General features: G+C 43.0%; 1 protein-coding gene across 3 annotated transcripts; it reads right to left on the bottom strand.

Moving 5' to 3' along the window:
- SETX (senataxin) lies at positions 1 to 26,881 on the bottom strand. 3 transcript variants are annotated; one of them, XR_007778979.1, is made up of 27 exons: positions 26,763 to 26,881; positions 25,082 to 25,268; positions 23,365 to 23,545; positions 21,873 to 22,080; positions 21,589 to 21,698; positions 20,925 to 21,144; positions 20,666 to 20,785; positions 19,880 to 20,051; positions 19,212 to 19,302; positions 14,520 to 18,731; positions 13,625 to 13,724; positions 13,034 to 13,210; positions 12,189 to 12,418; positions 11,514 to 11,681; positions 11,248 to 11,404; positions 10,315 to 10,416; positions 9,783 to 9,895; positions 9,034 to 9,105; positions 8,639 to 8,788; positions 8,075 to 8,182; positions 7,213 to 7,400; positions 6,487 to 6,579; positions 5,734 to 5,898; positions 5,135 to 5,272; positions 2,706 to 2,793; positions 2,329 to 2,422; positions 2,099 to 2,228 (listed from the first exon to the last, which is right to left on the bottom strand). XR_007778979.1 is itself a non-coding variant. In XM_018917679.3 (26 exons), the coding sequence occupies exons 3-26, from the start codon at positions 23,542 to 23,544 to the stop codon at positions 780 to 782; spliced, it is 8,811 nt and encodes a 2,936-aa protein (XP_018773224.3). In that variant the 5' UTR covers position 23,545; positions 25,082 to 25,268; positions 26,763 to 26,881; the 3' UTR covers positions 1 to 779. The 3 variants fall into 3 exon arrangements, 2 of the variants coding, with proteins under 2 accessions (XP_018773224.3, XP_018773225.3); XM_018917679.3 differs by lacking the exon at positions 2,329 to 2,422 and having other exon boundaries at positions 1 to 2,228; XM_018917680.3 differs by lacking the exons at positions 2,329 to 2,422; positions 25,082 to 25,268 and having other exon boundaries at positions 1 to 2,228; positions 26,763 to 26,856.
- Between the last annotated feature and the right edge of the window lie 935 nt (positions 26,882 to 27,816).

Genomic DNA, 27,816 nt, shown 5'->3' with positions numbered 1-27,816 from the left:
CTTTTGATTCCTCCTCACAAGGACACAGTGGGACCAAACAGACCTCACAGGTTTTAATCTGCAGATTGTGTTGCCACTGCAACAAGAGAGGGATTCCAACTGATAGAGCAGCAGCAAGAGCAAAACTCAAGGCACATTTGTATAAACAAAAACTCTTCTGTTCCTATAAAAACAGGCAATAAAATATACAAAATAAGTAGAATTCTCTCTGTTCAACCAATGTACATCTGCCTCACTTTTCCCTGAGGCAGTAGTGGAGCACTAGCAAGAACCATTGGTACCACATTTTCAACATTCAGTTTTGCTATGAAATAAATTAGACATATTAGTGCAAAGGGAAAAGAAGTCTGTCTTTTGGATTTTGGGGTTGGATTGTTGGGTTTTGGTTTTGCTTTACTCTGGTTCTTCATAAAAAAATTACACCTCTAAGAAATTAGCATTTACACGAGAAAACAAGAAGCTATGTATTTGCCAAATATCTTAAAATAATTCTGTATACTGTACAAATATACACTGTTAAACATTTACAACCTCAGCTTCCTAGATAACTAAACCCACTGCTCTTCCAAGCAATGCAGCTACCCAACTTCTCTTTTCAAAACCTCAAAGGTACCATCTGTCAGGTATTAAATCCCTTCACAATTAGGGACAGGATGGGAAAGAGATCTTCTGATAGTGGTATCAATAGATGGGAGTTCCAGCTGTGCTAAATAATTCAAAATACAGTCCTTGCTAGACAAATCTGGGAATAGATTTTCAGTAATGAGCCGATAGTGAAGTCAGTGAAAGAACTTTCTTCTCTTGGCAGAGCTTGATTCTGTGCTCTCTGGTGATTCCTGGGATGGTCTCCTTGACACACCACGAGAGTCCTTGTTCCACTCACTGCCACTGCTCTGACCTCCTTCACTGGGGGCTCTGGAACCGCTTTTGGACGCGGCCGCTCTCCGGTCACCCTCATGCTGGGCTGAGGGAGGGGTTGGGGGAAGCACACTGCACTGTCCTGCTGTCTGATGGGCCTTCCTGCCATTTTCTGTTCTGCACACCTGATCCCTGGCAGCTGAGGACACATGCAGGCCTTGCTGTGCTGCTGATCCTGGAGTGCTCTGGGCTGAGTGAGGACTGTTCAAGGGCTGCTCCTTGCCTTTGCCTTCAGTTCGACTGGCCAGGCTCGCCAGCCTCGGGTCCCGTGGCTTCTCTGGAATGGCACCAAGGGCTGCAGCCCCTGAGGGTGCAGGGCCACTGCTCCTCCTGGAATCTGCAGCTGCAGCCCCTGAGGGTGCAGGGACACTGCTCCTCCTGGAATCTGCAGCTGCAGCCCCTGAGGGTGCAGGGCCACTGCTCCTCCTGGAATCTGCAGCTGCAGCCCCTGAGGGTGCAGGGCCACTGCTCCTCCTGGAATCTGCAGCTGCAGCCCCTGAGGGTGCAGGGCCACTGCTCCTCCTGGAATCTGCAGCTGCAGCCCCTGAGGGTGCAGGGCCACTGCTCCTCCTGGAATCTGCAGCTGCAGCCCCCAGGGGTGCAGGGGCACTGCTCCTCCTGGAATCTGCAGCTGCAGCCCCCAGGGGTGCAGGGGCACTGCTCCTCCTGGAATCTGCAGCTGCAGCCCCTGAGGGTGCAGGGACACTGCTCCTCCTGGAATCTGCAGCTGCAGCCCCTGAGGGTGCAGGGCCACTGCTCCTCCTGGAATCTGCAGCTGCAGCCCCTGAGGGTGCAGGGCCACTGCTCCTCCTGGAATCTGCAGCTGCAGCCCCCGAGGGTGCAGGGCCACTGCTCCTCCTGGAATCTGCAGCTGCAGCCCCAACAGATGAAGGGGTGCTGCTCCTCTTGGAGTCTGCAGCTGGAGCCCCCACAGATGCAGGGGCACTGACCCTCCTGGAATCTGCAGCTGGAGCCCCCATGGCTGGAGGGGCACTGCCCCTGTTGGAATCTGCAGCTGGAGTCCCTGCAGGCTGTGTGGGTCCTCGGCTTCCTTGGGGCACTGCATGGCCAGGGCCAGTAGCAAGTTCCCGTGGGCTGTTCCCAGAATTTCCAGGCTCACTCCTCTTGCCACTGGAAGAACCAGCTTGCACCACAGGAGATGTCATCGTCCCTCCTTTGGCTGGGGGCTGTCCTGGTGGCCTGAGCTTCAAAATCCTGAGAGCCTCTTTCTTGTAATTTTTTTCTGTTGTCCTAATAATGGCACCTCTTTTTTGAGCATCCTGAATCAAGTGATTCCAGTTTTTATCTTCCTTTAAAAAAAAAAAAACAAAAGAAACCCTGTTACCAGCAAGAAATCAACACAAATGGACAGAGGTGTCAGAGGATGTATAACCTCTTTAATCAAGGTACCTGACACAACTGTCATGGAAACCAATGCTATGTTCCTTCTGGAATGGAAGAATCTTATGTTTCAGGTGCAAAACAGCAACAGACACTCTGGCTGCTGTAACACAGGGAAGGCACTTTGAGCCATCAGAACTTCGAAAAATGACAAATTTCTCAATTTCTCAATTTCCAGGGGTTCCCCTCGGAGGCGCGGGGCTTTAGCGCCCCCTAGTGGCCAACTAACACAACCCCCCTCCCACCCTTGGGAAAGCACAAAAACCAAGGACCCTGCAGGACACAAAGTTCATTTTCTTGCACAGACTGGAGCAGTCTGAGGCTGCTGCTCGGTCCCCCAGCCCAGGGGTGGCTCACAGAGCCCACTCCATCCTCACTGCACCTACCATGAGCGTCTGCAGCCGGCCCAGGATGAAGAGGCTGAACCGGGCCCGGGTGATGGTGACATTCAGGCGCTGGAGGCTTGCCAGAAACCTGAGTGACAAGACAAAAACTAAGCTCCTCAACTGCTTCTTCCACGAGAAGGTTTAAAGGGTTAGGAGAAAAAGACATAAAAGGAAATGTCACTGAAATTAACAGCAGCAGTTCCTCCCCAGACCCCACGGCAGCAGCCCTGCCTTAGCTGAAAGGCTGAGCATGAATTGTGTTTTCTTTCTTTCACCACTGATTCCTTGCAGGGAATTCCAGTTCTTTCCAGCTCTTGTCGTTGCTGTTTCCTTTCTTAGAGCAAATCCCCTCTTAATGCCAACCACTGCTTCCTTAAACGTTCCTCAAAGTACTGAGGACATCAACCTCACTTCACCTATCAAGACTTTAAGCTTCTTTTTGACTCGAACTGAAATAGATTAATAATATTTGGCATTGTTAATGGGAAAACACCCTACTGAAACACTGAACACTGCACATGAATATTTTATTTTAAAGGTGACCTGCACTGGAAGCACATCAAGGCAGACTTTTGCTTTGTCATGCTTCAAGAGTGGAGAGTATATCCTTGCAGAAATCTGGTTTTGCACTAGGAAAATTGCCTAGCTTGGTTTTTAGGGATCACAATCCACGGTACTGAAACCTAAACAAATGCTGAGTATATTCTCAAAGGTTGATTTCTGTTAGCTTTCATTTACCAGAACTCAAAAAAAGGTTTGTGACACTAATATCAATTATTTCTTCTCTAATGAAAGAGCTTCCAAAATACACAGCTTATTCTTTATTAATAAAATCCACAATTCAAAAGTCCAACCTAATTTGAGCAGGTTCACTATCAATGCCTGACTGTGGTCACTGAGACCTCATCTGCAGCAAATTCACAGACCTGCAGTGAAGACTGCAAAAACCACAGAGTCACCTCAAAAAATTTGGACAGTGCAAGAAATAAGAGAAGCAGAAGCAGACAGCAGAGTGGATCCAGCAGCACAGATAGAGTTCTCTAGGTCTTGAGAAATGAAAGAGGGGAGACCTTGAAAGTCTGCTAAATATTCCTGACAGCTTTTACAACTGAAAGACAAGAAGATTGTTTTCCCAGGAAGGAGGGGAAAAAAATCCATTGTCATCCCTTGGAGTTTTCTTCTCCCAGTTACTTTCAGAGTAAATTTAATGCTGGACTAGCAACCCTGGAGAATAAAATATTTCACTCAGGCTAAAAGATCATAAGTAAGGGTGTGGCAAATATCCCATCCCACCTTGGCAAGGGCACCTGACCCTGAAACAGAGATGTCCAAGCCAACAGCATGTACAGCTGCTAAGGCACTGCACTGGCACAGCTTGAATATATAAACCTTTGTATATAAAGTATGAACACAGTAAGCTGGAAAGTTCCTGCTGAAAGAGCAGACAGAGGTTAAATCTCCTGTCAGCCAAAAGAACTGGAGGTTCCAGCTGCCTCCCATTCCCAAACTCAATCAATCAGATTAAGAAGTCTTCAATAGGCATTATTGTTGTTCAGCATAAGATTTGGATTCCTTCTCTTCCCAAGTGGATCAGCACAATTAAAAGCCATTTTTCTTGCAGAGAATGACTATCAGAGAAACATAAGCAGCTTAGTGAAACTTGTGTGTAGAAAGAAATATTTTTGTTTATGTAACCAGATTTTTCTAATGTTTAACTTAGAAGGCAATGCCTCTAAGAAGGCATTTTTCATTTTCACTACCATCTTTTTCAACTAAAATGATCCACAAGTTACAGAACTCAGCAACTGCTCTAAGTGCTCTGGGGGTAAATAGCACACTCAGTTTAGTTCCTTCTGTTTCAGATAGAAAAATCCATAAAATTAAAAAATCTGCAGTTCTGGGTTAAGACTTGCTGCTAATCTGCTCCACTTAAAAGACAAGCACACTCATCTACAAATCCCACATCCAAGTCTGCTACATCACATTCCAAGTGACATGCACAACCAATTAACAAGACTTTTACAGACACTAACAGGACAGCAACAGCCACAGAAAATGGGTTTCATTTTGAGAGCAGCATGCAGAAAGTTACAAGGTGTACCAAAAGCCACAGGAACAATAACTGCTGCAGTAATAATGCAAAGAGCCAAGATCCCAAGGCCAACCCTGCCAAATCCAGGCAGTGGCAGGATAAGGGAGCTGTGCAAAGGGATCAGCACATGATACAGAGCACAGCACCAGCATTTCCCTGTCCCTCTTGCTCAGACATCTCAGACCATGAGCACCAACTCCTGCCCTGAGATACCCTTTATTCACTGCGTGCTAGAAGTGACTTGTTCTCTGTAACTTTCTAACCAGTCCTATTAAAAACATGACTTTCTCTGCAGTGTGCCTGGAAATGAGACTGCAAATCCCTGCAGGGCACATACCCAATGGATCCTTTGGTGCTGTTTCCCTGCACGTGTGGCAGAGTGGAGCCCTCGGAGCTGTTTGCCCGCACACAGGACACGATGATGCAATCCTTCTCCCGGCCCTGGAACGCATCCACCGTGTCCACTTCTCCTGGGCTGGGGGAGAAATACAACTGAGCAGCTTGCTCATTCTGAGCTGGGTTTTTAACCAACACACTGATGCAAACAGCCTGAACACTATCCTTAATGCTCATGTGAAACCACCCAGGGTAAGTTTCTCCTTCAGTACATGAGCCTAAAGCTGCATTCACTTTTCTAAGATCAGCATCATTACTGAAAATCTGTTTGGGTCCACACAGCATGGAATTGTAAGTTCTTTTAAATCAGCTTTATTCAGAACAGCACTATAATCAAAGCATGTGGGTAATAACTAAGAATGGCACAGAGACCATGCCTGTTTTAAGCAAAAGGGTTACACAGCCCCTTTAAAGGCACAACCAAGTGCAAATTTTAGTAGTACAGAAAGAAGTAGGAGACTTTTTACCATTATTTAAGAGGATAAACAAAGGATTAATGGCAAAAGCCAAGGCCCCTTTGAAAGCTCGTGGTTTCTTTACCTGTTATTCTTAAACACACTGTCCAGTTGTTCCTGAATTTTCTTTTTCTGTGCACTGTAAGGGGTAATTATTCCAATGCGACGAAGGCCCAGATCCTTCCTTTTTTCTTTAATTGTTCTAATTAACTCCATCACCAGCTTCACTTCCCGTGGATTGCTGTAAGAGCTGCACAGGACAAAAAGGAAACACTACAGGAACACCTTTGAGAGATCTCTCCAACTCAATGCTTTGGCCCAGTTTGTTGGGGAATTTTGAGTCACAGCCCCTGTTTTGAACTTTTGCAGCTTTTTTCACATAGAGGATCAAAGAACTTGGCAAGCAGACCCTGAGGAGGGGCTACTAAGCCTGGGAAGTGCAGGCAGTGAAAAGCTGCACTTCCACATTCCCTCAGCACCTCCAGCTGTGCTCTCCTTACAGAACTGGTGAGGGGAGGGATGAGCCTGCCACCTCCTGGCAACATCTCAGTGTGCACCTGGGAAAGGGAACTCACTGATAAAATCAGCAATTCAAACTCTTACTAAAGAGACTGCAGGCATTTCCTGGCATCTAACAGTGAGTCAAACCAGGATTAAAACCAGTTTCAGATTTAAGAAGACCTCTGCTTTTTTTTGAAATTAAATCTTATCAGCTGGAAAATACAGTTCTAGCCACTTGATGCATACTGGAACAACAAAGGAGAGAACACAGCTCTTCTGTAGGCATTTAATTCTCAGAAAATCTAAACTGTGGCTGAATTAGAAATGCAGGACTTACTCATTGTCTCGCTCCTCACGACCATCAGCTACATCAAAAATCAGGTAGGGCTGGAATGGCCATTCTGAAGAACATCTGTTCTCCTCTATTGACCTGGAAATAATATTTTTATCACTAGGCAACCACACAACCTAGAAATTCTAAGAACTTTTACTCCATTAATTTACATCATGCTTATCAAACACAAGCAGCTCTTCAGGAAGTGAGGAACTGGCCTAAAGTATCATCAAAAGAGGTTTGGAGTAGATATAAGGAAATTTGTTTCACAGAAAGGGCTGTAAAGCATGGGAACAGACTGTCCAAAAAGTGAGAATCACCATTCCTGGAAGTGCTCAAAAATCACGTGGATTTGGCAGTGAGGACATGATTTAATGGTGGAAATGGTTGACACATGAACCTGATAGCACTTAAAGTCTTTTCCAACCTCAACCATTTTACAATTTTAACTTTCAGCTCTTTTCCTCCCCAGAACCCCTAACTTTTCCTGCCATTTAAATAGATTGAGGCCTAAAATGAAATCTCAGCACTCTGTATACATAATTTTAAGGGCTCTTACCTCACCTATCACACCCAGCACTACCAGAGATGGACTGGACATTTTCTCCCATTAACCATCTTTACCCCTCCCACAACCTCAAGCATTTTTAAACTCACAAGAACACCCTGACATGAACAAATTGCTTTGAAATATCCTCTGCTCAGAAAGGAGAATAGATAGCTACTCACTTGGCAGTTTTTAGAGTCCTGCCATACACATAGTTGGATGGGAAGAGGCAGATGTCTGGGTGCATCCTGTACTGCACAGTCAGCTGCACCACAGGCAGGCTGTGCAGCATGTTCCTCTGCACTTGCTCCTCCAGGTGCCTCTGCAGACGGGCCATCAAAGACTGGTCATAGCCATACTGCTGAGCTTTCTGCCACAGGGAGAACAGGAGACTTCATTTGGGATCTCATTCCCCACCAGTCAAAGTGTTTTGGTGAATTTGAAAGTCAATTTGGTGTTTTAAACTTCTAAATTGCTGACAAAATGACAATTGCTTGTGCTTCAGTTTGCTATGCGTGCTGTCTTCCTTCAGTGAAGGCCACCTGCACAAATCTGAATTTTTGTGCCTAGTCTTTAACAAGACAACTTCTCCTTGTGACTCACAACATTCTTCAACCATAATGAAAAGCAAGACTTTTCAGGTGGGATCTTGTTAAATAAACATACAACCTCTAGACAATTTACTCCTCTAAAGAAGCCAGCCTGGTTTTCCTCCTTTCTTTACCAGGTGTTTAACATAGCCCTTACTGTTGGAGACAAGGATGTGTTTCCTATATATTTCTCCTTAAACACCTGTAGGGTTAGGAAGTCCCCATACAAATAAGTCTTCATCCTCCTTAAGGAATAGGGTAGTGACTGAAGCTCCCAAAATGAGAAAACAGAGCCTGCCACAACACAATATCCCTCACAAACCAAGTGCCCAGCTTAAAGTTTCTAGTGCCCCATTGAAATCTTTCTCCCCCCTCTTAAATATTTTCTGTAGACCCTGTTCTTTAACCATATCCATTCTATGGCAAGAAAAAAGCAAAGAGCTTGAACACTTACTACTGATTTGACAGTAGGAGGGAGCTGTTTGGGATCTCCAACGAGGACAAGTTTATTACAGCGATGGATCAGTGGAATCAGTGTTTCCACCTCACAGGACTGCCCTGCCTTTTGGATATGCAAAAAGGACAAAAGCAGAAGTTGTAAGCAAAGCAGGGAAGTACATTAAATTTCTTGTAACACAGCCAGAATAACTCAAATAAGTCTTCTAAAAAAAAATTTAAAGAGGAAAAATAATTTCTCTAGTAAAAAAACTACAAACAGATTTATTTTATTATTATATATGCAAAGCTCTTCAAACAGATATAAATATAACCAAACCATCTGGAAATCTCTAAAGCAAAAAAACATGGCTGAAGTGTGATTCTGAATAAAAGCTGTCTGCCATTACAGCATCAAACAAGTCAGGAAAAGAATCAATTACAAGTCATTCTTTCTCCTCTTGGCTCTACTGGGGACAGGGCAGGCAACCCACAAATATTGCAGCAGCAGCCCAAGAGCCCCAAGCAGAGCACAGGGCAGGTGTTGAGGTGGCAGGGGCTGCAGTTGCCCACATGCACTGACCTCATCCACGATGACACAGCTGAAGGGATCGAGCCCCTGCCGGGAGAAGGCCGATTCCAGCAGGCTCCCCCCGCTGGTGCTCAGCGTGCAGCAGATGATGTCAGACTCCAGGATGATGTCTGCCTGCACTTTCTGGGAGTGCACCCGAACCTTCAAGCACAACAGGACACCCTGGTTAAAATTCAACCTTAACTGCAACAGTGAATGCTCCTGTTTGGGCTTTTCCCAGAGTTCACAGCTGCCTGTCCACAACTTACTCAGCATATAGCCTTGATCCATTCACCCACTACTTTATAAATGCTCCCAGGTACATCAAAACCAAATTTCACCACAAATAAAGGACACCAGGTATAAAAATACATCAGCTGAAGTTTATTAGAGATAAATTCTCCTACCTCCTTTAGCTGAGAAGCGAGTTGTTGTCTCTCCTTTGCAAGTCTGCCAATTTCATAATTTAACATTTGACTCTAGATGGGGGAAAAATTAAAGAGGAACCACCTTTAGCACCACCCATTTCCCATATACCTTTTTCCCCTCCTGTGTCCTAATTAACTTCCTACACATGTAGACTTGCTCAGACAGTCTTTTAGTATCAAATGTGTCTGAAGAAGCCAATCAATTTCTTGGAAAGCTGTTCCCATATTTAGGCATTGCAACACAGTACCAGATCTTACATCTTTGTGCAACTGAGAAATGGTTTGCCACCAGAAATCTCATTTGGCATAAATGCCAAATTCTTAAGATAAAAAAATTGGAAAGCTTCAAGTGCAACACATACTCCAAAATCTCAGATCATGAGGTATCTTCCTGAATTTTCAGTGAAACAAAACCAGAGCTCTGAAACATATAATCAATTTAAACCATTAGGATTTATAAAAATGGTTACATTAAAATCTAATTAGTGACAGAACCAAGTGAAGGCTACTGAATGACAGAGCAACAAGTGGCATGATCAGCCAATGGAAAATACTGGCATAAATAAACAAAAGAATTCCTGATGTAAAGTTCTCTATTCCCTCTCATGGTGCTACCAACTTTTCCATTAGTTGAAAAAGTAGGTGAAGAAAGAGTGGCATGAAAAAGCAGAGTTGTTTTTGTGTTATGAACACAAAACCACAGAGAGGATTAAAACTTGTCCTGCTACCTCTCTCTTCTCACATCTGTGCATGGCACGCTCTCGAGAGAGCATGTCCAGCTTCTGATCCAGAGCTTCTTTCTTCTTCTGAATGTCCTGGTCACAGTCACCTGGCTTTCGTTCTGTAATAAACCAAAGGAGGAACAGAAAAGCTGTCACAGTAACTGCAAACTGGAAAAATGCATTTTTTTGCTGCATTTTCCCATTTTCTATTCAAGTTTGATCTTGTACAATGATGACAATGAGAACTGCTTCCAACTGTAGCTCTCAAATGCTGCATTGCTTCTAAAATGGTGGCTTTAACATGTATGCAATGTAATTTCTTAAAGAAAAAGGTCACTTTGCTATTTTATTCCTTTTTCCTTAGATCCTGGCTCATACATAAACTGCCACTTCTCCACTAGGACTGAGAAAAAACAATGTTTTATGAAATACTATTTTAGAAAAACCTTCCTTCTTACAGGACACATAATCCCATGTGGAAAACATCAGCAAGCTCTTAGAGAAGAATGAAGAAAAGTCTGATTTCCATGTTACTTACTCATTCTGTGTTCAACTTGCTTATCCAGGCTGAATCCCCGCACTTCATTGTTGATTGATTTTTCAGGACCAAGTCTCACTAATTTGATATCACCACAATTTCCTGTTTACAAAATCAGAATCAAAACACTCTTAAATTACTCCAACTGTCTCTATGCTTTGCTATAACAATTTTAAAAAATATAAAACATCATGGATATCAAACAAGGCTTTTCTAATTATCTGGAGTTTTCAACACTTCACTTGTACTTAAATGCAGCTACAAAAAATTCAGTAATTCCAAACTCTAAAAAATAAAGATGTTGCCCACATTTTAGTTGTGGCTAACATCATGAACGTTATTTTGAATTAATGAAACTTCCTGTTATTCTCTTATTTATCTAAAACTTCCAGAATTCCTAACTTGGACAATGTTGAGTCCCATCAAGTAATGCAATTGCTAAGTCAATACCAAAATAACATTTGGGTACAATGCAGGTATTTTTCCCCTTGCCACAAACTAGATGTCTTTAAGAGAATTCATCTACTTTGTGTTAGTCACAAACTGGGAGGAGAAAAAATGAGTAGCTTAGACATATCAAAATTTTCACCAGTCTGTTTCCCATGACCCACAAAGTCCAATTTTATTCAAAATAAAAGCAAGGGACTTGTGTACAAATCCCCAAAGAGTACTCAAAAACTGAGAAACTTTAACAGCAAGAGGAAAGGGTCCATGTCTATGCAAAACAAAGTGTAACTTCTTAAAAAAACCTCACAATACACCTTTCAGAAAAGCACATTAAAGTTAACAATGTAGGGGGATGTAGCAGTCGTGTTCTGCAAGAGGAAGAAGCTGCTCAGAGGAGCGTGCAAGTACAGCACACGACCAACTGCTTCAGTTCCTCCTCCAGGTTTTGCCCATTTAGCATTAAAACAATTGAAAAACAAACCATACCCAAAGGCTCCTGTTTGTTTTGGCATTTTTCCTTAAATGCAATGATGATCTTTTTCATGAGTTCATCAACAGCAGCATTTGACGGTGCACACACTAGAAAACGGTTTGGCTTGATCTTGGAATTTTTTTTCCGAGCTGTTTTCTCATTCCTAGTGTTCTGTAGATTAATTAACAACAAACAAGCTCTTTAGATTGTTTTCACCTGAGACTGAGAAGCCAGACCATTCATCTGGACCAAACCCCAGCACAGTACCACGTTCACTTACTTCTCTCAAAACACGGGACAGGAGTCCTACAATGGTTTTTGATTTCCCTGTCCCAGGTGGTCCATGGATAAGGCAGATCTTGGGAAGTCCTGGGTGCTGCTTTACCATGGCATAAGCTGTCTCAATGGCTCTCTTCTGATCTTCATTGTATTCATTCATATATGAAACCTGAAGGAACAGACAGGACAAAAAATAATGAATTCATATTGATCACACCTTCCACATCAACTTTCTATACTTTCAGGATGTCCTCACCTCTCTAGCTAGAACTCAAAAGCTGGAAGGGCAGGGAAGCTCTGATTCTAGGTTTGTTCTAGACACACACCCAATCCTCACCTGAGTTGTACCAAAGGTTTTGTTCACTCCCCACACCTTTATTTTACAATAACTTTTCCATCCTATGTTTTATTTCCTGAAAATTCCCTAGTAAGGGCAAAGAAAACTGAAAGCACTTTGAAGCTCACTATAACCATAGAGCACAAACACCTGAGCAAGTTCAGACTCGCCTCCTCCACCCCAGCAGCCAACTCTGAAGAGGGCAGTGTCAGTACTTTTGAAATATGGCTATTTTCTCTTGGTCATCTCAAAAGCCAGCATGAAAAACCAAACCTGCAAAACTCATGAGGCCCAAAAACTTTTTCTGTTAACCCTGGCACTCCCAACTGCACGACTTACAGCACTCCCTGAGGCAACAGGCAGATCTCTGGGACAGAAGTCATTGTAACTTGGAGTTATGATGGGTCTAACCAGGGGGCTCCTGCTCAGCAGCAGGAGACCTTTGAACTTTCTGTGTGTGGTCACCAGGGAGCCAACCACCACACACTTCACTTGCTTACGGATGAAGAATGACAAATTGCCTTGGGTTTGCACAGTAAGATGACAGGCAGTTTGCTGCTCTTTTTGTCCTGTTAAAAAAGAATAAAAAAACTAAGTTGTTAATTCAAAAACTATCCAAAATCATTAACTGAAAGATACTCCAGTAAGTTACTCAATGAATTCACCAGAACAAGATGCTGTCTTCTGTTAGGGAATTAACAATTAATTCTTGCAAAATCCCAACACTTCCCCACCCCACCAAAAAAAAAAAAAAAAGACCAAACAAAAAGCCAGTGCTCTGTACAACTACTCAGATCCCTGCTTTAATAAGGCAGGTTCTGGGCACTTGGTAATCCTGGTAATTCACATTTTCCCAAAGACACTGACAATTTAAAACAGAGAGAGCACAAAAGTTCATGGCACTTCCTATCTCCTGGCAATACCATCCTAAAGATGTGAGCAGAACATTTATTCATCACTAGTTTCTGCTTTTATATGAAGTTATTGAAAAATGATGGACAGCAGGACTGCAGCTTCAGTTCCTGATTTTTACAAACCTTCTAGCATGGAACAGACCTGCTGCTGAGGAAAAACAATTCCATTTCCTCTGAGGCCAGTGGTACATTACAATTACCAACAGCTATGAAGAAGCAATTTATGGCACCAAGAAGGACCCCAATTTTATTTCTAGCCCTGCTACTCACTATTTGCATAGCCAGATGCACGAGCAAAATGTGTCACAAGGCCAACATGATTCACTGTGTGGTACTCCATCCCACTTTCTTCCCCAAAAGTGTCCTTCTCCTTGTGGACCTTCAAAAGGATTAAATCATCCTCCTTCGGGTGAAGCTGCCTTGCCAAATCACTCTCTCGTAGATGAGCTACCCAAAAGACAAATTAAAATCACAAGGTTGAAAAGAAAATGGTTCCATTTTCTACATGACTGCAGAAGTACTGTTAACTTTTTAAAGCTGTTAAAGGCTATAGCAAAGGATTATTGTGAAAATTTTAACTCCATCCTGCACTCTTAAGCCTGAGCACAGCACTGTATAAAAACAGAGCAAGTCAAGGACAACATTATCAAAGCAAGCTGAAAAAAAATCTCAGATGAGAGAGATGGAAGGCACAAACTCCCTGTAAAATACATGGTTCTCTTACAGGCATTCTGTAAAATAGCAAAGTCGAAATCCTTTCTATATGTAAAGCAAACACAAAAAGTTCTGCCTCTAATTGCCCGTTCACTATAATTCATCATCTACTTGAAAATCAGATTAAAAAAAAAAAACAACCCTCACCTGTAAAATGTGCTGTTTTCATGTCAGCAGAAAAGTTCTCTAAGTAGAAGTAATAACCTTTCTCTCTTACTTTCTGGTTTTCTACCCATTCTTGTGCCAGCTACATATTGAAAAGGAAACAATAATACTTTGAAGGGTTTAGTGTATCAGAATGACTCAAAGGGCAAATAAATGAAATAATGCTATAAGACTGTCAAGTAAATATATCAAGAGTCTTACTAATTTCTTTTCTTTCACATAAGCATACTCATTACATATAAACACAAAGGGCAAACAAAAGTTCTTCCCTGCCACTCACCCATTTCATGTACTTTCTTAAACTTCACAACTACTCTGAGTCTCCCCTGATTGCATTTTCACCTTAAAATACCAGTATTAACCTGGCATTGGCTTTATTTTCCACCTTATTTCTTTAGAAGAAGTGATGCATTGAAAGTATTCAGACATTAATTGAAGGAAGAGTTTTTTGTCACTATTAAGCTATAAACCAACACAGACTGGGAAAAAATACTTCCTGGATTAACTTCCCCTCTCATGTAAGTTCTCAACAGAAACCAAAACCAGGTTTTCATCCTCTGCCATTGAAAGACCTCAGTTTCTTAAAGACTTCTGTTTTGAGCTTTATACACTACAGAGAGAGGAATCACATTCTTTGCCACTCCTCTTATTGTGGATGTGCACCAGGAAAAAAAGAAACTCTTCAGTGAGGTGAGTAACTCTGGTCTCCCCAATCTTAAACATAGCTTTTTTGATTATCTACCCCAAATTGTTCCTCTGTTCTGACCTCTACCTGAATGTTTTCAAACATAAGTGGAGGACATGAACCAGGTTTTAATCTCTTGGTAAAATTTATCAGCGTTGATGAAACCAAAACAAAAGGCAGAAAGCTACTTACTGTTTCAAAGGCGTTGAGCATCATCAAGGGAAAAAATGTGTCAAAATACTCATTGTAGCCCTGAAATTGGGGAGGAACAGGGGCTACTATGGTCTGCAGAAGATGATTTGGAGTTCCAAAGTAGCTGAAGTTTGCAAACATTTCATAAGTCCACTTTAGGACTTGGTTAACAAAAATGCTGTAATCACGCTGCTGGCCAAGAAAAGAGGAGGAGGTTTCTCGGCCAGGCCCCCTGGAAATATTTGAAGCATTGTTATGGTGTTTATTTTGTGACTGGAGGACATTACTGGAACTAAGGGGTTGGAAACTTGGAGATTTGCTCGTTGGATTTCCTGCTGGAGCAGGTTTTGGATACAGCGGTGGCCTGACCACAGCCGGTTTGGCCGTGTTCACTTTGCTTTTTGAAGGTGGGGGCAACTTTCTGACATCTGCCAGGTCTTTGCTGAAGGCTGCGTTCCGTGAAGAACTCGCTGAGCTGAAAATTTTGGTAGTGGAAGGCTTGTTTATTTTAGGTGGTGGGAGAGAAGGCTTGGCAAACACATGATCTGCCCCTGGGCTGGTGGCTGGGTGTTTACTGCAGTACTCTCCAGGTTTTTCCACCTGCTCCACACAGTCTTTGTCCTTACATTTCACAACAGTTGAGAGTTCATTCTGCTGAAGGCTTTCATCAACTTCCATTTCCTCTGGAGTCTTACTACCTATAGCAGCATCTTGAACACTTTCCTCCTGAGAACATAACTCCATATCCACAGGATCTAACTGAGTTAAAAACAGATTATCATCCCCTTCGTCACTGCTTTCATCTGATTTACACCCATTTTGCTTTGAAGTTTTCATCTCACTCTCAGGCAGGACAGTGCAACCTTTTCCTGAAGACTCATCTTTATCACCTTCAAGTGCAGTGGAAGAGAGACTTGAATCCACTGGGACAGGAGGAACCACGACACTGTTACCCTCCCATTTGCTGTTCCAGTCTGAAGAACGAGGCATTTTAGAGGCATCTGCCACCTCCTCCACAGAGAGGCTCTCAAATTTTCTCTCACTGGCAGAAGGACAAGCAGCCTCTTCTCTTTTTTTCTCCCTTTGGTTTTCAACAGATTCTTTTATAGCTGCCAGTTCAAAACTTTGAGGCTTTTGTTCCACAGGTTTTGCACACGTTTTGGTAACTTTGTTTCTACTCTGCAAATTTCCTGCAGAATTTTTCACACTTCTTTTGGGCCTTCGATACTGTCGGTCTTGGCAGGCCAGCAGTTTTTTATTACCTTTCACAGACAAACGCTGAGCCTCGATCTGTTTGGTTCTCTTTTTCTGCGTGACTCCAATCCTGCCTGCAGCTTTGCCGTGGCTGCGCAGCAGAGCCAGGCTCTCCAGGGAGGGCTGGGACAAGTCGAACGCCTTGCGGGGGCCCTTCTTTAGGCCAAGCTTTTCTGCAGTTGTGGCTGGAGCAGGACTCTGCCGGACCTTCCTTGGAGGAACCACAGCAGGCATTGACCTGCCAGGCTGGGAACGTTCTGTCGTGCTTTGGAGTGTTTTATTTTTGGCTGTTTTAACAACGGGAGGTTTTTTAGGACTTCTCTGAGCAGCCGGTGCTGATTTACATTTTGCTGTGGTCTTCTGTGGGCTTGTGCTCTTTTTTTTAAGGGCCAACTTTGAAGCTAATGAGATAGGAGATGTAGATGCTGTGGGTTCAGGCACTTTTGAGTCCAGGGTGCAGCCTTTAGCAGTACCTTTGTCTGTATATTTCTCCAGTTGACCTTTTGCCTCTTCCTTGCCAACTGATTCTTCCAAGGTTGAATTAGTCGCTTCTGTTCTATCATCAGCTTCTTTCTGATAAGAAGAATCTTCTGTCTGCTTTTCTATTGAGCTTGCTGCCTCTTCCATGGTGTCATCACTAAAGTAAGGCAGATCATAGCCCCAGTCATTTAAGTTATCATTCAGGCCATCATCTGAATTACTTGTCTCAGGTGCTGGTGAAACACAATCTCGTTTATACTCCTGAGTTGCTTCCACAGCATACGCTTGAGTATCTTGCCAGGCCGAGAAAACCTCTTCCTCTGTTTCAAATTCAAAGTACTGAGAATCGCAGTCATCCAGTAACATGGGAGAGCCTGGAGACTTTGATTCTCTTTTATTGTCACTATCACAAGTGCTGCTGGAAGTTGAAGATGGCTCTGCACACACATTTTCATTCTTGGTTTTTGTTTCCTCCTTCTCAGCCACACTTTTTTCTTCATCAGAAGAGTCCGAAATGACAATGACTTGATTGCGAGGGGGATCTCCAGCACTGGGACACTTGGTACTTGGGCCCTCGTTGGAAGATCTTACAGAACCTTTCACTTTCCTTTTAATATCAGATACACTGTGGTACACTGAGCTTTCCTGGTTGGATGCAATGGGAAAATTAACACTTTTGGCATAAGCAGCTAAAGATAATTTATTGAGTTCTCTATCAACCTGGGAGTCTGATAATTCATCATCTTTAGAAACCGTCTTCACAAAATTCTCCTCTTTCTTCCCCACTGAACTGTTTTCCCTCCTGAAATACTCTGAAAACTCAAACAACCTGTCACTTGATTCATGCTTCACTGACAGTGGCCTGATCACATCCCTCTTGTTTTCAGAGCTAAATGGAAAACAACTATACGCTGAAATTTTATCCCTACAAAAGGTCTCCGAAAATTGATTTTTGCAGTCATCTTTATCCAAATCATTTAAATGAGGCTGTTCCTGGTTTGAAGTTTGCACGTCAGTGCTCCTCTTAAAGAAAGACAGCAATGATGGACCCGATTTTTTTTCTGTTGATACTTTTTTCAGCAAGGTGTCATTACGCCCTAAAAGCAAACTACTGTCATCTTCCTTTCCTTGCACACCAGCTTCATTTCTAGAGGAGTTAGAGGAATCCAGTGATGCTTCCTTGGACACCTGTTTAGTGGGGACCAGTCTGGACTGAAGCACACTGTTTGCACTTGTCTCTTGCATACTTTTGCAACTCCTTGAAGATGGAGAATCAAGATGAGTCTGAGCAGATAGATACGGTGGTGTTTTGGATTCTGCTTTGTGTTTCACTTCTAACTCTCTGCCTCTCCTGAAATCTGAATGCTCGGTATTCAAACTGAAGTACTGATCATCCATATTGCACTTCCCTGCCACAAGATCAGAGCTCCTGTTTTCCTGAACTTTCCCACACACTTTTGTTGCCAAAGAGTTCTGTGGGGATACGAACTCCTGAGCTGTCAAGTCATTAGGTTCCTTTTTAATATTCATCAAGAGGCCCTCTGTAGATGTGCAAGATGTTGAACTTCTACATGCATCTCTACATTCCTCTTCCCAGGCATTCTTTCTCCTATGGAAAGGGTTCTCTTGACAATCTTTGCCTTCCTTTGACATGACAAAAGGCGAATAAAGGTCCCTCCTCTCATGTTCACTCGTCTTGTATCCATCATCACACACATTCCTCTCCTGCTTTGTAGAGACAGTCGGCAAAACTGTTGAGCTTGAACTGCTCCCTCCAGCCAAAGAGGAGCTCAGTGCTTTGCCCTTTATACTTCTTATAACTTGCTTCAAACACATTTGCAGCTCCTGAGTTTCCTGGCTGCTCAGCTGCCAGCCCACAGCTCGATTTCCCCGCAGAAGGAGGTTGAGTTTGTCCAGGTACTGCTTGCAGAGGGCGTGCTGGCCGATCTGGTAGCCCTCCTTGAGCAGGCTGCGGATGAGCTGCACGCAGGCGTGCTGCACTGAGCTGGGGGCCTGGAAGGACCCAGCAGCCGAGCCCTTGGCAAACAGCCCCGGCACCTTCTCGCTGCACCGAGTGAAGGCTCTGCTTGGGAGCGTGGCACACCTCACCACTGCCTCCACCCACTCCTGGGAGCTGATCCACAACAAATGCAGGCACTTCTTGCTTCTGTGCAGCTCAACAATGGACACCAAGATGAGGAGGAAGAACTCGGAGATTTTGTCGCACTCCTGGAATCTTTCGACGAGGATATCTTTGATTTCTGAGCAGAGGTAGTGGATGACCTCTACTATATAGGCTACACCCAAGTCCTTGAGATCCATAAGGGACTGAACAAAAGGGATGAACCAGAGGAACGTGCTGTGATGGACACGCATGTCTCTGCCAATGTCAGACTGAAGCATGTTAGCCAGGGTCTGCATATCTTCATACATGTTGGGGCAGTATTCTGGGCAAATGGCAGCCTTCCAGCCAGTGTCCTGAAAAATACATCCATCACACAACAGCCTCAGTGATATGCACAGCTTCATATAGCAGCTTTCTTGTAGCCAAGCTTTTTTGTTACTTCCTTTCATATATTTGTTCATTAAACAGTAACAGCTCTATATCCCAATGTAAGTCATTAAAAAAAAATGCAAAAAATGCAAAAAATAAAGAGCACACAGATGTAATAAGGAACTAATTTCCTAAAATATTACCTATTAAATTAGTGTGAAGTAGTAGCTCCTTCAAAAATCATTGTGAACTATTCAAAGACATTGTCACGCTGACATAAACTAAGATAATCAAAAACACATGGAAAGCCTTTAAAAGACACTTCAAAAATGCAATTCATTGACACTTCATAAATGCAATACATTGACATCAAGAGATGACCACACTTGGAAATGTTCGTTCTTGACAACATCATTAAGTGACCCCAGTTCAAAGAAAAGGAATATAAAATACCAGTTTAATACCTTTTGAGGCTTTTCTGTGTTATAATTATACACAATCTGACTGCAAGACATCATGTCATCACCATAGTCTGACTCTGGTTCAGCTTTTGTCCTGAAAAGAAACACAGATTACTACAGCTTCACACAATTAAAACCCTGAGAAACTCAGGAGATGCTGCTTTTCAGATATCAAGTGAGCATTAGAACTTGTCAGTGATAAAACACACCAGTGAAAAGGTACCATATTTAAAAGTGTAGAGCTTGTTTTATCTAGCCTGTAAGAGGTGGGGGAAGTGACTGTCTCAGGAAAAAGCTTTTTACTGAGTCATGGATTTGCCTATGTAGAACAAATGCCCAGAATGCCATCTACTGAAAATTCAGTAATTCCCATACATTTACCAAACCTTGAACATGGCAATTTTCATTAACCTTCAGTACAAGTTCGTTGTAGCACTAAATAAGCACAGAACAGTTAACAGTCTTCCCAATTCAGGAAAAAAAATCCTAACAAGTTCAACACAGACACCAGAGTTACCAAAGAGAAGTGAGCATGTATTTTTTTGAAGGAACCTCACAATTCTAGGAGACCTACTTCAACTTTTCTTTGCTTGAAGTTGGAAAGATGATACTGTTTTAATTGCCACCTCCCTCCCCCAACACAAATTACAGCAGCAGTGACAAGAACTGACCTCCTAAAGCTACTGCGAATATTTTTGATTTCATTGTTGTAGCTGACACTGTTGATTATGGTTTGAAAGGCTTGGACAGGATCAATCAGCTGACCCCAAACTTTAGACCCGAGCTGATCCAAAATAACCATGAAACAGTGTAGGGCAGGCCAGAAGGGGTCAGTGGAATCATCTGAAACACAAAAGGAACAGTGGAGAGGGTTGAAATGCAAGTCCTGGACATTCTTAGGCTAAGCAGAAATTGGAAGAGCTGGTTCTCATTGGTTTTTCTAAAATAGCAAAAGAAAAGTATTCTAGTAAGTTGCAACTGTACTTTTTAATGGAAAAAGGATTTAAAAAGTCAGGCTCCCTCATTTGTAAAGAGACACTGCTCTTTAGGCAGTCTTAAATCAACAGGAGCCTGGATGCCCATTATTAATGTTGAATAATACTGATATTTCCCCACTCTATGAAACTGATTCTTTCACACTGGATTTGCAGGGATGTGCTAAGAAGTGGCATATCTTACACACTTCTTTATACTTTCACTTACACAGCTAGTTTATACTACACATTTATACTAGAAGCAATGGTTTCTTTCAAGTGTGTTCTTACTCTTTCATGTAAGAAAATATCATACCCTCAATCACAAAGTTTATAAAAATCTGCTCATTGAAGAGGCAATCCTGGTCTTGAGGTCACAAGTAAAATTACTTCTCATTACACTACAAAGAACTTAACAAGGAATTTCCAGCAGATGAAAAATGAGCTATGAACTGTCTTAATCTCAGCATCAAAACTAGTTACCAGATGCTTCTTTCTCCATAGTGTGAAGTATAGATTGCATGAAATCATTTTGTTTGTCTGGGCCCAGTAACAAAGAGTCCATAGCTTGTTCTTCCAGCACTGACAGCAACATGCAGATTCCTGCAGAAAAAAAACAGAAGCAACCTGTCTATATATTTGAAAAAATACACAACACCTATGAATTTATACAGCTCTGACTTGAAAGAACTGCTTACAAATGGGAGACTACACAAACTCATTTCTGATCATAAATACTCACCCAGCCAATAGTTCTTGTAGTTGGCTGTATCATACAAATGAGCCGGCAGAAGGATGAGTTTACCCTTTTCAAACATTGAAGAGCTGTAAATATCTGGGTTCTCAAAAAGCCCCAACTCAATAACTCTGAACAAACAAGTCAGCACTTCCTCTAAGTCATAGTAATCATCCCTGTCAACCTTTCCTAAATTCCTTGCTGTTAGGATGGCCCATCGACGAATCTAAGGATTGAAACAAACAGTTTTATGTTAATAAAAAGAACAAATAAATTCTGTAAGAGGAAGCACTGCAATTACAAATGGGACAAAAGTATATTTTTGCTAATAGAATAATTAAAAATAAGTCTTCAAAATAATCTTGTAGATACAGCAAGCCCATTTCTAAGATGATGGTGGTGACAAGGAAGCTAAAATTCAGGGTAATACCTATAAAGAAAATTCCTTGGGATTTAAGTGCAACAGTTGGTTTGTACTAATTTTATGTTATTTACATGTAACTGACCAAGATAGTCTAATGAGAGAACTACTTATTGTAACAGAGGTCAAGTTGTATTTATAGATAAATGCACCACACATTTTCTAAAATCATGCAAGACAGCACTCAATCCCTTCACTATTAACATGTGCGCATAACCAGGATTTAGCAGAACAGAAAAAGGAACTCACCACCTCATTTGGGTGTACCAAAAAGAGATAAATTCCTGGGTACTTCTCAAAGACCTGAAAGGAGTCTTGACTTAGTTCCATTCTGCAGAGCACTTCTACACACAGCTCACCTAAAAGGGTAAGATAGTTACAGTAAGGACTAACTTAGAGGCTCACCCAAAAAAAGTGTATTTAGTATCAAAATAAATATATACACTGTTCCTCTGGTTTAACCACTGTTCATTTTCACCTCCTGCAGTGAAACACCACCATTCCCTTCCACAGGGATATGATCAGATACATACTGACTTTCTCATGCAGCAGCAGGTATGGGTATTTCAGTATTTCCAGCAGGGGCACTCGCAGGTTGTTCTCAAAATTTGGGCCCACATAACCAGACAGAGGTGTCTCCCCATGCTCATCAACCAGAAACAGCTCATCTTCTCCTGTTTCCTCATTCATGGATTTCTCCATGTGGGCAACAAGGCGGGAGGTTTCCAAGTCCCACAGGTCCTATTCAGTGGGGCAAAACAACAATCAAAGGGTACTTGTGAAAAAAGTGATTAAGGACATTTATTACCACATGCAGATAATTAATTACATGTTCAAAATTGAAATCTCATTTTGAAAAGTTTCTTTCTATGCATGGTCCAAAACAGTAAAGTTTTGAAATGGAATTCAACTAGGCAAAGCACAAATCTCTCACTTAAAAGTTGAGACTACAAAGTCATTTTTACAAGAATAACCTTCAAACCAGATACAATTTCACAATTCTGTTAATATTCATTAAAATACTTATTTTAGTCATAAAACTTTGTTCCACTGGCCAATACACAGAAAGACACAATACAGGGAAAAATCTTATTTAGGAAGATTGGAAAAGCAATTATAAAATCTTGCCTTCTTTCAGATTTTGTGATTAGTGGAAGGAAAAGAACATAAACTATTCAAGGAGACTAACTGATTTGCTGGATATTTGTAGGGATTCACCCACTTACTCATTTTAAGTAACTGCTCCAAACCTCAATTAGACACCAAATTTATTCACTACAGTAAATGGACACAAAAAGGAACAAAAAGGAACTGGCAGTAGGTCCAGACACTTCTCTTATTTCCAGTCTATGGAACTCCCAGTCACATGGAATTGCACTCCAGAGCAATCTAGCTGACCAATCTAAAGAGCAACATTTTAGACTATGATCAATTACCTAAGAACACATACTTTCCATACACAGAAGGGAAAATAAGCTAATATTATAATAAGTTTTATAAAATGCTTTCCTAAAATATAAAATTGTATACTACTAAGGGAGGACTACAAAAGAGGTTTAAATTTTTTTGATTAATCGCACAGTCTTGCAAGGTCTGATGTCTGAAATTCACAAATCAGAGAAAACTACAAAGTGAAGTGAAGTGAAAGAGAAGTGAAAGCAAACAAAAACAGGAACAAACCAACAACTGAAGAGAAACCAGCGGAAAAGAGAAAACACATTAAAGAAATGAGCTGTTAGTCTGGCAGATGTTCTTTGTTTCAGATGACAAACCATCTACAGCATGAAAGAAGTCAAAGTTATAGTTTCTAGTCGGCAACTTAAAACTACTGGTTTAGTTCTTGCTAATTTGAATATATGCAAAAGAGGACCTCTGTTTTACAACCACCAGTTTGCAACTCCATATGAAAAAGCAGACAGTTAAAAAGCAACACAACCTACTCCCAAAACCCAGTAACACACAACCCCTCCCCTTCCACTGAGGCTGGGCCACAGAAGCTTCTTAATTAATCTCTTAATTAATTACCTCATGCAATCTTGGACATTCTTCTCTTGCTTTGTGATATTCAACCACACACTCCAGGCAGTAACAGAGGTCATCATTGGAGCCTTCAAAATCTTCCTGGGACAGCCTTTGAGCAGCATAGTGCTTCAGGAACTCGGTGGTGTCAGCACCACTCTGTGTGCACCATCGGCATGTGCTCATTCTGGGGGGGCAAAGAAGCAGCAATTAAAGCCTAAAGCCTTCAAGTGGCAAAATATTCCCTTTCAACCACAACAATTTTAAAGTGTGGGGAGTGTCAGGATTTCAGTTACTCATTAGCAGCCTCCATGCAGGTGTTCTTACAACATCCAGGTGCATGCAGTTAAACAGATTAAAGCAATTAAAGGGACATCACACAAAAAATGCCTGTGGAAGGAACAGCACACAGTAAAAGTAAAGGAGTGTAGCCAAATGTGCAAACTAGGGAAAAAAGGGTGAGAACTCATTTTATATTTAAAAAAAAATCTCCTTACCCACATATTGCATGATTTCCAGAACTCCAATGCAAAACTCTTTATATTATTTTACTGGTGTCTCTGGAATCTAGGTCTAGTAGTGTTAGTGTTCAGAAACACATAATCACAAAAATGATTATGTTGGTGCTTTTATTAAGAGCTCTGGGAATCAGGGGTATTTTCAACCCAAATCTGACTCCAACTATACATTCAAGATGAACATGTTTTTATATTCTACCGTTATATTACTTTTATGTTAATTATTAAACTTATATTGTTCTATTGTATGCATAGATTTCAGCCAAGCATAGCCCCCCTTAGATTTCCAACATAGTTTCTCATGATTCTTCTTATGATTATACAATAATTATATTTAATTACTAAACAATCATCACAATTATATAATTTATCATACTACTTACACAGGTGCAACACAAAGCCTGACATTTCAGAGTCTATTTTAAGATTTTCCCAGGGCCCTACTATCAGAACTACAATGCAAAGTTCTTTATATTATTTTACTGGTGTCTCTGGAATCTAGGTCTAGTGGCACAGAGTTTAATTAGCTTCTTTCCTTAATCTCCTACTAAAATTTATAGGTCAACAAATCCCTGTTGTCACAAGCAAAGGATATTTATGCAGAACTTTCCTGTCTTTGTTATTTTTATAGACAGAGTGCTAAAATTCTCACCACAGATTGCTTTCGTCCAAAAACAAAACCTTCACTAAGCAGCAATGGAATCATCTCAGATCCTGCTAGCCTGAAGAATTCCACAGAACAGGAATCACAGAATGCTTTGGGTTTGAAGAGACCTTAAGGATCATTTCCTTCCATCCCCTGCCATGAGCAGGGACATCTTCCACTTCCAAGCACCATCCAAACTTTGGACACTTCCAGGGATCCAGAGGCAACCACAGCTTCTCTGGGCACACTGTGCCAAGGTCTCAGCACCCTCACAGGGAAAAACTCTCTCCTAATACTCAATTTAACCCTGCCCTCTGTCAGTTTGAATCCACGCCCCCTTGTCCTACCACAACAGCTCCTGATGAAGGGTCCCTTTCCAGCTTCCTTGTAAGACCCTTCAGATAATGAAAGGCTGCAAAAGCAGGAACTCTTGAACTATGCAAAAAGAAAGGTAGTAACTACTTATTTTATTCAGCATTAAAAAAGCAGATAAAGCCAAGCCATAAGTTTCCTCATGCATACACATATACTGGGAAAACCCAACAATTGTGGCATTTACCTTTGAAAAAAGCAGCTATTGGCTGTGCAGGTGTGCCAGGTCACATGGTGGGAAGGAGAACAGCGCTGCCCTGCAGCCAGGGAAGGGGCTGAGCCCTTCAGCCATACATGTCCTGAGTGCAGAGGGCAGAGCAGTATCCTCAGCAATCCACCCCCTGGTGACCAAGTCTCGGTGGTGTTTCAAAGATCTAGAGCAAAACAGAAATCAAACCACTGAATCATGGAATCAGTCTGTCTGGAAAAGGCCTCTGAGATCACTGAATCCAACCAAACACCACCTGGTCACCCAGAGCAGAGCACTGAGTGCCATATCTAGCTGAACGTCCAGGGATGGTGACCTCACCACCGCCCTGGGCAGCCCATTCCAACACTCAAATATCTAAGAACTCTTTCAGAGAAGGAATTCCTCCTGATGCCCAGCCTGAACCTCCCCTGGCACTGCTCGAGGCTTTGTCCACTCCTGTCACTCACTATCTGAGAGAAGAGGCCAACCCTCACCTGACAGAGCCTTTTTTCAGGTGGTAATGACTCCACAACCAAAGGCTGTAACGTAGGTACATATTTTATTCAGCGCTGGATGCAGGGGGAGAGCATCTTCCCAAATCCTGCGTACCCAACATTCAGAAATCCTCTATTTAGTCACCAAAAAATCATGCATATTCTATAAGGCCTATACATATTCAATAGCTATCCCCGCCCATTTTCCACATGGTATGGAAATTAGCTGCGACTGCGCAGTTTATGCTTTTTATTGAGTCGGTGGTCTTTAAATGAGTCTGGGGGCCTGACAAGATGAAGGCTCAAAGTATTCATAGTTGTTTAACTTTCGAACGGAAGTGTTTTTGCATCGAATTTTCTGGCAAGCTCAGCAGTTTTTATCAGGGGGCCTGTCTTATTTGAGAGCTCAGCAGAATTTTAATAGGTAACAAGTATCCTTCGGAGGGTCTCTTATCTCAGTCCCGTACGAGCAGAATAACGAATACCATATGTTAACATATATATTGCCTAAACTATCCTAAATTCCCTGTTAACACTTAAATCCCTGGTTTCAGTAGATCAGCAGAAATCTGTTCAGCTCACACTTAAGAACTGCTTTGGCATTTAGGTTAGCACTTGCATTAATGCATTTCACGAAGCGGTAAGTACGATTTGCAAGAGAATCCCTTCTGTCATTCAAATGCGGATGTTTGCCTCGCTTTTCACTCGTAAAAGGAGTAAATATTTACCTATGCCTGTAGGGAATCGCTGCAAGGAGCGTGGGCCGGCACACGAACGAACCCCAGCTGCGAGCAGCACCGTGCCCTGTAACGATGCTACCGACACCCCGCGCCGCTGCGGAGCCTCGGCACCCGCGCACGGAACGCCCGAGCACCGAAAGCTCTTTCGGTTTCGCATTTGGAGCCGCCGCAGCCGCTCCGGTGCTGGCCCCATCGCAACCCCAAACCCAATTCCAATCCCAACCCCGGCAGCGCTACCCGAGCGCCCCCCTCGCCTCGCCCGCCCTGCCCGGTGCCCTCCGTCCCTTCCCGCCAAGCGGGACCCGGCCCGCCCTGAGGAGGCGTGAGGGACAGACACAAAAGGGCGTCCCGGCAGGCGCGCGGGCTCCGCGGCGGCGCGGCACCAGCTCCAAAGCGGTGCGGGGCGAGCGGACGGTCCCTGTGCTCATGGCTCGCTCCGCTCACCTCACGCCGCTCCCACGGGCCCCTCGGTCCACCCGGCACGGCCCGGCCCAGCCCGGCCCTCCCGGTACCGCCGCTGCCGCCCTGAGGCCGCGGCGCTGCCCGCGCTTCCGGACGCGGCCGGAAGTGGGCGCTCGTTGCCTCCCGCGGGAGGAGCCTTAAAGGGACAGCACGGCCCAGAGGAGGCGGGCGGGGAAACTGAGGCACGGGGCTGGGCCGTCTTATAGCCCGGGCACCGCCTCAGAGACGGGCGGGGCTGGGCTTGAACGGTGCTACAGCCCGGGCACCGCCTCAGCGACGGACGGGGCTGGGCTTGAACGGTGCTACAGCCCGGGCACCGCCTCAGAGACGGACGGTGCGGGGCCTGAGCGGGGTTCCAGCCCGGGCACCGCCTCAGGGATGGACGGTGATGGCCGAAAAGATTAGTTGGAAGTGAAGCCCCCTAGATTGCTGTCTGCCGAGCAGGTATTTGTTAATTGCAGCGCTAGAGGCGAGGGGGATTTCTCCACCTCGCTCACTCACCCTTGTCGAGTGCTGTGGTTTATTTATACAGTAAGTATTCCTTGATGTTGTTATGTCATTAAATTAGGTCCAGCACATATATGATGATATTATACATAATGTTATCTCATGGTTATAAATAGTTTTTCTGTACTGCCTTGCACCTTGCCAGTTTAGGTGTTCTTGGGGGTCTTCTTCGATGAAGGCTCAAGGTCTTCCTCTCATCTGAACTTCTTAACTTTGTCTTCAGACCATGTGCAGTTATGGTGTTCCTTGGTCTTTCTGGATCTAACCAGACTAAATTCTTCGTTTTGTGGCTAATTGGCTTTATATTTGCCAATTTCTCATTTGTATATCCTCCTACTTCCCAGTATAGCTGCACTTGCCTGTTTGTGAGATTATTCACCTGGCAAGTTTCTGTTTATTTAAACATTAAGCAACTAGCTAATTATAAACTGGCTATTGCATTGTATAGAAATTTATGATTCAGGTTCTATTGGTGTCCTTTACTTCAAGCTATATAAGCATCTTGTAACTTTGACCCAACTTACATCAG

This window comes from Serinus canaria, chromosome 17, assembly GCF_022539315.1.
Source record: "Serinus canaria isolate serCan28SL12 chromosome 17, serCan2020, whole genome shotgun sequence".
NCBI classification, from domain to species: Eukaryota; Metazoa; Chordata; class Aves; order Passeriformes; family Fringillidae; genus Serinus; species Serinus canaria.
The sequence above is the reverse complement of the archived record's forward strand: the minus strand, read 5'-3'. Positions and strand labels throughout refer to the sequence as shown.